The 9,720-nt window shown below is 40.7% G+C and overlaps 1 protein-coding gene across 2 annotated transcripts; it reads right to left on the bottom strand.

Annotated features, from left to right (window-relative positions):
* Nucleotides 1-4,234: 4,234 nt before the first annotated feature.
* On the bottom strand, nt 4,235-8,517 carry LOC130387543 (spindlin-W-like). 2 transcript variants are annotated; one of them, XM_056596696.1, is made up of 5 exons: nt 8,199-8,517; nt 7,484-7,521; nt 6,674-6,933; nt 6,007-6,240; nt 4,235-5,499 (listed from the first exon to the last, which is right to left on the bottom strand). In XM_056596696.1, exons 2-5 carry the CDS (start codon nt 7,501-7,503, stop codon nt 5,294-5,296), a joined length of 720 nt encoding a protein of 239 aa, XP_056452671.1. In that variant the 5' UTR covers nt 7,504-7,521; nt 8,199-8,517; the 3' UTR covers nt 4,235-5,293. The 2 variants fall into 2 exon arrangements, with proteins under 2 accessions (XP_056452671.1, XP_056452672.1); XM_056596697.1 differs by lacking the exon at nt 8,199-8,517 and having other exon boundaries at nt 7,484-8,192.
* Nucleotides 8,518-9,720: the final 1,203 nt, after the last annotated feature.

Raw genomic sequence — 9,720 nt, 5'->3', positions numbered from 1 at the left:
ACCCTCTGCTTCCTTCCTTCCGTCCTAGCTTCCTCCCTCCTCCTCCTCCTCCCCCTGCCCCTGTCTTCATGGGACTCATATGAGGGATGCGTGGATATGTGCGTTATTCTTTGCAGCATTTGATGAATAGGGTTTATTTTCAAGTGCTGTGTAGTGCTGTCTGTTCTCCCCCTCCTCCTCCGCTGTTCCTCTTTTGAGAGGGGCTGAAAGGTTGGCATTAGGACAACAAAGACAGACTGGAATGTCAACAGGCTTCAGAGAGAAATGAAGAGAGAGAGAGAGAAAGAGGGAGAGAAAGAGGGAGAGAAATGGCGATTGGATATTTCAATTTCTAAGACCCTCAAATTGCCAGTGTGGCACGTAGAGTCCATGGTCCTTCAAACCTAAATTACCAGTCCAATTATTCCCTATTGTGCTCCCCGCAGGCCGCATATGTCTGCAGATTAAAATAAGGTCATTAACAAAGTGGAATAGAATTCCGGGGTCTAACATGGAACCAAATGTATGAAGTATTATCAAGTTTTTCTATGATGTCAAATAAATACATCATCATTTTCCTCTTGATAGATCGGAGCAGCGAATGGGAAGGGGTCCAACAGAAGACTGGATTGATGGAACGTGCTGGTTGTTCTGAATGGAAGACTAGTGATTTTGTTGTGGCATTGATGAAAGAACAACAAGTCCCAGTCTACCTCTCGGTACAAGCAATAGTCTGCGTTCTACCTCAGACCAAACAGAAAGAGAACAAGTTGTAGATATATGCGCAGTTTGACCAACATGTTTAGTTTAGATCACGACAATGTGCTTTAGGAGAATGTATGATGTCATCATTGTAAACCTCACAGCTAAATTGCAATACATAGTGATGATTTGGACCACAAAATGCTAATACTAAAAGCACCACTAGTTTTTTTGTAACAGATGTTGTATTGATTCTCTGCTATAATCAACTGTGGGAACATTTGCTAACACACGCATCTTTCTGCTGGATATATGAAAATAAACCCTCTATGCCAAGACCTTACAAACCATGATGATGATTACTGCATGATTCAAATGATTGAATAGCCTTTAAACAGTCCTATAAGAGGCCTGTGAATAAATAACGTAATATAACTCAGTCAGGGACTCTATGACTGAGTCCAATTCATAGAATAAGTAAATTGTTCAAGTGCTTCGATTGGATTGGAGCTTTCAATAGCAAGGTCCCTGTATAGAAAGGCAGACTAGGGGTGGGTGTGGAAGGAGTAGCGACATACTTGCTGTCTGTGGGCGCAGGCCTTTGATAAGCCCACCAAACTCACCGGGCACAATGGCTCATGGCTCTTTTGTAAACCACAAACAAGTATTCACTACAGTCTCATTTACATTGATGAAGGGTTGACAGACGGACTTGATTTTCTCCTTGGCTGACTTTATGTCAATGAGCCTCGTGGAGGAGGTGGTGGTGGTGGTGGTGGTGGTGGTGGTGGTGGTGGTGGTGGTGGTGGTTCATGAACTGCTGTGTCAAACAGACAGCACACATGCTGTATAGCTCCACCCGAAATGAAATCATTTTGTATAACATTCTACTCTAATCTTTCATGTGTATTCAGCGTCGGGAGCAGGAAAGATGAGCTTTATTGTAAGAACTCTGTATCCTGTGATACACTGAAATAGCCCAGATTGTGACACTGCTATGAATCCAAAAACGCAGGCCTTTGTAATCATTGTGTCTACACTCTATACATTTTTCTCTTTATGTGCCAACCAACTGAAAAACATACCATTAATAGCTCAAATCTTTTGCTCTAACGTTGGAGTATCAGCTGCTGTTGCCCTCGACTCAAAGCCGAAGGAATCAGAGGAGGGGAAGATAAACAATTAATATCAAATCACACACAGACGCCAAGCTGTGTCTGTCTTAAGAAACAATTTCCACTCGTGTAATTCCTGGATTTACAATGAACGATTTGATTAAAAATGCATCACTGCTGTTCACCGACCCAGAGCCCTGTAAATCTCGAGATAGAGGGCATGCTGGCATTTCATATAGAAAACGAGGACCAGCTTCCGTTGCTAAGCAACACAAAAGAAGCCTTAAAACTGTTTGCTTATAGCTACCAAATATAAATGTCGTCAATGTTCCAAGGTTCTTTTGAAAGTGCAAGTAATGGAATGCGTAACGTATTTTTTTATAATGCTGAACAAGGTTGTTTTGGGTGGAGGATGTATTGGAGCGGGGGGGATTCTGGGATATTTGTATTGACATCCTTGACAAGAATGCTGTTAGTACAACTAAATATATGGAATGGATGGAGACATATTTACCATGTACCTTGCTGAATAAAGGGTAGCTTCAGACAGGTAAAAATAGCTTGTATAATAACAAGGGATTTCTAAAATGTTCTGACCACTCTTTTAAATTGGCACTGTGAGATTCATATTACAAATGACCTCAATATAGAAGCAAACATTTATAGAAATGTTAGATTTTGGTTGCTATGAAGCCTGATTTTGAAAATACGACCTATAATAAATGTCTGCCAATAAAAAGTTCATGTTCTGATTTGACCAAAGCATTAAAGTTCAACACTTGCCAGGAAGGTCAATTGAGAATTTGTAGCACAATTTAGACTTTGTGATCAGCGTTTATAAAATGTCACACAGGTTATCATATTAATTATATGTCCCTCTTCTGTTTGCTTAACCTCTTGGATATCGCAAAAGAAAGGATGATTGCTCAGTCATCCACAATAACAGAAAGAAGCAGTATTAGCATCCAATAGCAGTGACCATGTTGACATGCATCTCATAATAACGACATAACCAAAGCCAACCGTTGGTTTTAATTCTAGAGGGAGAGAATTCCACCATTCATCTTTTTGAATGGTGCATTAAAAAAAATGGATGTGTGAAAGAAAGCATAATAAAATAGTTGACAAATGGCATCACACATAGACATCTCGAGTGCACAGACCTTCTCTGGAGAGCAGCAGCCAGTAAGTCAGCATACTCCCACCTCACTGTTAACACGATGTGGGCTCCCGGCCTGGTAGGATGGGAAGCCAACTGTTCTCTGATGGCTCTGCTGGCACCCGACTGCAGCCTGGCACCCTGGACAGGCCTGGAGGGGGTGGGTGGGGGAGGGAAGTTGGAGCTTGTGGCTTTGTTCATTGGTCACAAAGACAAAACCATCTCAAAGTTTGATGAGAATAAGCAAATCTGATCATTTGTTTTTTATCCCTAGATGATTGAAGCCCTGTCATTCAAATTATATTCAAATGTGTTATTTTGCATCATTCATGGAAGCAGGGACAAATTTTACCTTGATTATTTTAGGCCATCCAGTCCAAATTCAAGCGCATTGCTGGTGTTTGTGTAAGCAAAGATATTTATTACTTTAAAGATGAATCAACCTGTGTGGCCTTTAGGCAAGGAAGTAAGATTGAACCCTGATTCCTGCCTCAATGTTACCATTCCGTAGTAAATTCATATCATTCTTCACTAACACCAGAATCTTCTTCATGATCCATCAGTCTGAGATGTCCAAGAAGCGAATACATCCATCGCTAATCAGAGGAGATGACTAGAGGAGATGTACTGCCTAACTCCTCAGATAAACATGGTGGGATTGGGAAATGCTCGGGCTTAGACAAAATGAATCAACATTCTGTTACTACAGTGACCTTCCATTCACTCCCTCTTCAAATGGGCAGAGAAGATTCGAGCCAATGAATGAAAATATGACTCATTGGCTGTTTAAATACAAGCTTCAGTCAAACAAAGTGTTACATTTAATAACTGCCCTTGCCATCAGACCCCACCCCATTGAACATCTCTGGGAAAATGGTGTAGATACCAGTCCCCAAATATTTCTATATTGCTATTGAATGTTGGATTATCATAAATATATAGTATACTAATTATTAGGTTGTTACTCCTGCCTTCATAATTCTGGGCCTAAATTTCCACTATGCAGCAGGTTAATGGCCAGGCAGTTTTTTGAGAAAATTGTTTTTCAAACCCTGCTTTAAGCTAATTGGCCTTTATACTATGGAATGATCGCTAGTGGCATGCATTCTGTTAATTTGCTTTTCTATTTAGAAGATAACTACTATTTGGAATATTCTTAAAGCTGAGGCATTATTATGCCTCCAACAAGAAATATGTGCTGCTGAGACTTTTGTTAGATAAATTTCAAATTAGATGCAGTTAATAATTGTATCGCATGTAAAGGTATACACAAATGAATGTACAAAAACCAAACATGATGTTGTTTAAAAATGTTTAACATTATATTTACAAAAGACAATACACATGCAGGGTCACAGTAAATGATAACTCAATGATAAGATCACCAGGGATGCACCACCACCACTGTTTTCCGCAGTCCGTCGGTTTAGATTAATAACCAAGTATCAACCAATTCAATATTTTATAGAAGACCAAGAATCACAGACATCACATTGTTTGTATCAGAGGAAATGCTCTTAAAAAGGTATACAATACCATAGTACAACCTTGTTTTGAACTGATATCAGATGCATAAGTCTCGTTATTGGTACATCCCTGTCACAGTATTCCTTTATGGCAAAGAGAAAGATTTACCAACATACAAATGCCTGTAACAAATTATAATCTAGATAATGGGACACATTTAGATAAACATTTTAATAGTATATCAAATAACAATTACGGATTTCTCAAGATGAGACAATAGAAATTCGGTTTGTTCCCTATCTGAATACAGTTAGATATAAAATAAGTTTAAATAATGTGCGCTAACGAGCATGAAGGATCTCATCTAGGTTTGAATTCTCTTTGATTATTAGGAATTCTGACGTGGGAATAACAGCACATTATGAAGCACTTGACATTTCACCAAAATAAATTGTACGATGACCAGTACAACCATATCAAGATGAAATAAATAGCATTGCATACAAAATAAATGCCCACTAAAGCAAAGAAGTTAAAGTAGGATTCGGATTTATGTAACAAGATTTTGGAGTTTCAATAGTGAGACTAAACAAAAAATAAGTGAAGCACTCCCTCTGTACCCCTCTTGTTGTTAATGAGAAACAAAGTACCAAAACCGAAATGTTGGTTAAGTGCCATTCAAATAAATAGAAATAGCGTTCACTTGCCAGTATGAACTTATAAAGGAGTTACCTGTAGGGCCTAACTATATAGCTGGGGCTCGTATTCTCCCGTTGGTTAAACAGCTCCGTTAACACTGCAGTACATGATCAGAGCCCCTGGTTATGTACTGCAGGGTTAACGGGGCTGTGACGGGGGGCTTGGACTAGCACTAGGTGGTCTTCACCAGGTCATAGACGTGGACGTGGAAGTCGTCGTCGTACTTGATGTAGTAGACGGTGGGCTTGGCCGGGACCTGGTAGATCACCAGGCCTGTTCTCTTCAGACCATTGTCTGTGATATACTCCACCTGCTTACCCACCAGGCTCTCCGTCTCCTCGCCGGGCTTCCTGTCCGCGGGAAGCAGGTGCTTGTTCTCTGCAGGAGGAGGGGGGGGGGGGGGGGGGGGGTGGGGCAGGGTGAACAAGAGGGTAGAGAATATTAAGAGCTATTACGGGGAAATGCAGGGTTGTATAACAAATTGGTTCTTGTTTGGAGGCTTGTTGGGCTTGAAGGATATGAGAAAAAAAATCCTCAAAAATTAATGCTTTGGAGTTGAATAAAGGGGCAGTTCTTTTTCAGAGTACCAAAGTTGAACCTAATCATAGTTGTTTTGGAGCACGAGGAAAATAAAACCCATATCCTTCAGTAGATGGGAAATAAAGAGCAGTCCCCTGAAGCCAATCTGCTAGTTTATTCCAAATCTATACCTTGAAGACAACCCTGACTGTGCGTTACTACATTACTACTACATTATTATTACTAGTCACAAGATGAAATCGGAAAAAAAACAACTAGCTGAATCTTAAAACTCTTTTCCTGGGCGGGGGGGGGGGGGGGTCTTCTCGACACACTACGTGCCTCTGACGCATGCAGGGAACATACCGGACTCTGGGAGGATGCGCAGGTCTCCATCTTTGTAGTCATCCCACAGCTGGTACATGTAGAGCACGGGGTCCTTCTCGTAGGTGATGTAGTACCAGTGGGTCATGATGGGGGCCCGGGACAGCACCATGCCCCTCCACTCGTTCTTCTCCCCATCCTCCTTCTCAAAGAGGTGCTCCACGGCCCGTCCCACCAGCTCCTCCGCTCCCGGGGGCACCTTGATCTTGTTGTTTACTGTGGCGAGGCGAGGATCATAGGTAATTCACGAGCAGCTGTCCTCACATATACGGTGTGTTCCCAAGATGTTTATCTGCCGATTGTACTTTTTAAAACAGTCATTAGTAATGCTGCTATTATGGAGAAACGTTATGAGTGGTCAATCTGTTCGATAAATGTGTTGTTACAAGGCCTTACTGCGAGCAATGAAAGACATTGTAATAAATGAAAATATTGATAAGATGTTTATGAGAGTAATTCGGTTACAAGTGTATGCTACCCAAATATTTTTTCTGACATTATTTTAATTTTTTCTCAAATTCAACGGCTAGGACCCAGATTTCACTCTTTATCAAGGCCTTTTGTGACCTGCATTTCTTGGACCAAGAATCTCCCATCCTGTACTCCCACTACATCCCCTGCCCGCTAACGCTCGCACGACCAGACTCACCGACTTTCTCCGACAGCACCTGCAGATTGGACACCCGCTCGTCCTTGAAGAGCTCGATGCCGTAGACGCAGTCGAAGCCGTCGTACTTCACCATGTACAGCGTGTTCCTCACGGTGAGCCGCTCCAGCACCGTGCCCTTCCACGTCGTCAGGTTGCCTTTCTCCCGCCACGTGTGCTGGATCCTCAGGCCCAGCAGGTTGTCGGGGTCCGGGGTGAGCGTTGACGCACAGCTCTCGCTCAGTTCCCCGCTGCTGCGCTTCCTGGGAGGACACAGCCACAGCAGACAATACATTCTAGAGAATACAGCGGAACCACCGTTATGGTGCCTTTCATATGCTTGCATTCATTCCCCCGGCAACCGGATCCACACTTTCTTTTTCTTTCTTCAAGCAGGGAAACTAGGATTGCTTGAGTAGGGCTACGACTCAAATATGGAGGAATTGCAGAAGGCAATTCAATCAACATTTCTTGGTTTTGCCCAACTCCTGAACAGGTAAAATGGATTCCAGTATTTCACCAATAACCCAAAACACCGATTGGACCCACTGTTAACAAATCATGCCACATATTGACATACAACACAACACCTCAACATATTAAAGACACAATGAGGACAATAATGATCAAGATTTCTTACAGTAGTCTATAATACTGTCAGCACATGCCATTACTCCGGTATTTATTGTCCATCAGTGGCTATCTCACTCAAATAAGGACCAATCAGATAGTTGTGGCTAATTGTTAACATGCATTGAGGAGACTGGAGAAGGACTCATTTCAAAATGATGAAGACCTCGTGCTTAAGCCTACCTTCCCCGTTTCTTTGACATGTTTCCATAAATTCAGTCCTGTGAGACACAGAACACAGTCAAATGGGTGTTATGATGTGGGACGTGATTCATATGTTAGTGACTATGAGTTATTCGAGTTTGATAACGAACAATGGAGATAGAGAATTAGTCTGACATGGCTTTGGACACACTGCCAATGAGTGGCCACAAGTTCATTCAACAAAGGCAATGCAAATTAGCCAACACAGCTGGCCTACCGGATGTAAACAACACAATTGATACAATTGGGGACACAAATCTACGGCGATTTAAGCCAAAACCGATTCGGTTTCTGGTAACGCGACCATATTAATAGAAAAAACGTTATAGCCATGTCTGCCATAGCACAAACACGCTATGATTATTGGCTGAACAACGTGTAACGTTGTGGGAGATAGCATACATATCTAGTCAACCAAGGCGTCCAGCGGTTCTTTCTGTTACATTTGTACCGATGAAAGGAAGCCAATGCTTTCCTCTACAAAAGTGTAAGCATTTAGCGATGGCTGGTATAAAACCATATCGGTTCACACAGCTAAACAAAAGGAAATGCATCGACATGCAGGCGATGCGCTTCTCTTGTACTAAAATGACATAACGTTACAGGCTTTCACTAGCGATACTACAATAAGTACATGCGGTTAACACGAGTTGAAATGGTTAAAAGGAAATCATTAGTGACGTCTTGTCCCTACCTGGTCGACAATTTTACATCTGTTTGCCTGGAAAGTGCAGATTCCAACTAATGTAGCCTAATAGTGTACAAGGAAACGATCTCGTCTGTTGAACTACAACTACCAAGCCAGCGAACGGCGAGTCTCGAAGCAGGCTGGGATCTGTTGTTAATTGACTCGATTCCCATTCTGATATATTTACCAAGTATTAAGGAGATTGAAACATAAAACATTAAATGACGAGTTTACAATTTTTGTGTTTAAAACATTAACAATAAAATAACCAAAGCTATAGTATAAGCGAAATGGATGACGGTATGCTTCAGCCATAGAACTACAATTCCCGAACACCCTTGGAGCGTTTTGGCCCTGACATTTTCCCCGAAGCATTTGAGTGAGCTAAATGAGAATATGTTATATATTATTGAGCTGCAAGTCAAGTCAGACGTGGAGGCCTGTTTGGACTGCCGGCATAAAACCTGGTTCTCCACTTGTATTCCCCATAACCTAAATTACTATTATTAAAGAAGTCATATGTCACATGTTTACTTAACTGCTTGTATGTTGAAATACGAACCCGTTTCTCTTATCATGAAGAAAACGTGTATACATACAATTTTATTGTATTATATTCATATACTTTGTGAAAGCGAAACAAAAAAGATTACTTTTGTTTCAGCAAACCACTCCCCGGATATTTGAAAGGTTGTCAGACTAGTTTGCCTATTTTTAATCTTGCAAAATAATGAATGTAATTTACATTTGAATTTAATAGTATCAAACTATTATTTCATATCATTTATAGTAACTGATAAAAAAATTGCATACTACTGAATGGTGTATGAGGTAAACCTTTTTTATATAAAGAAAAGGTAGGCTACCCTACCAGTGTGTTCCTGAAATGCTCATTATAACCACACGATGTCGTACTTAACACAACATCGACAGTCAAGAGCTCCAATACCAGACGGATTATTACTAAAAGATTTGACACAAAAAGTAAACATTGGATTCACTTTTAATATTAAGGAAACTCTTATGTTGTAAATATATATCATTGTTTTCCCATGTGAAATAAGGCATGTTCTACAAATCTGTGCTATTTGTATGTTTCAATGCAGCCTATTATTTGTATTATTGAATTACTTGTGATAAATCAAACAATTCAAAGTATAGGAAATTAAACAAAATTGAGCAATAATAACAATGATAATGATAATAATTTCAAATGGAGTCTGCTGGTCCCTTCTAAATTATGATTTTTACTTAAATCATCAATACATTTACATACTTACTATGCGTGTCTAAGCTATCAAATGTACAGTGTGAAAGCTGTTCTATATCCCAGGTTGCCTTTTTCCTTGTTGTCAAAGCAACAGAAGAGGAAATGTAAAGAGTTAGAACAACTTGTTTATTCAGTCCTTAATATAGGTTAAGATAAGGAGGCTTTGCAGGTTTTTTTGCTTCTTAGGCCTAAGATGCTCACACACCGACACATACATATACCTTCACCCCCCCCCCCCCCCCCCCTCACACACACACA

This window comes from Gadus chalcogrammus, chromosome 8, assembly GCF_026213295.1.
Source record: "Gadus chalcogrammus isolate NIFS_2021 chromosome 8, NIFS_Gcha_1.0, whole genome shotgun sequence".
Classification (NCBI taxonomy): domain Eukaryota; kingdom Metazoa; phylum Chordata; class Actinopteri; order Gadiformes; family Gadidae; genus Gadus; species Gadus chalcogrammus.
This window is presented reverse-complemented; position numbering and strand designations above follow the sequence as displayed.

Excerpts from the sequence above, each read along its gene's own strand:
- LOC130387543 (XM_056596696.1), bottom strand. The coding sequence starts at position 7,503 with ATGTCAAAGAAACGGGGAAG. Across the intron at positions 6,934-7,483 it reads ATGTCAAAGAAACGGGGAAG|GAAGCGCAGCAGCGGGGAAC; the intron begins GTAGGCTTAAGC and ends GTGTCCTCCCAG. Across the intron at positions 5,500-6,006 it reads GCGCATCCTCCCAGAGTCCG|AGAACAAGCACCTGCTTCCC; the intron begins GTATGTTCCCTG and ends CTCCTCCTGCAG.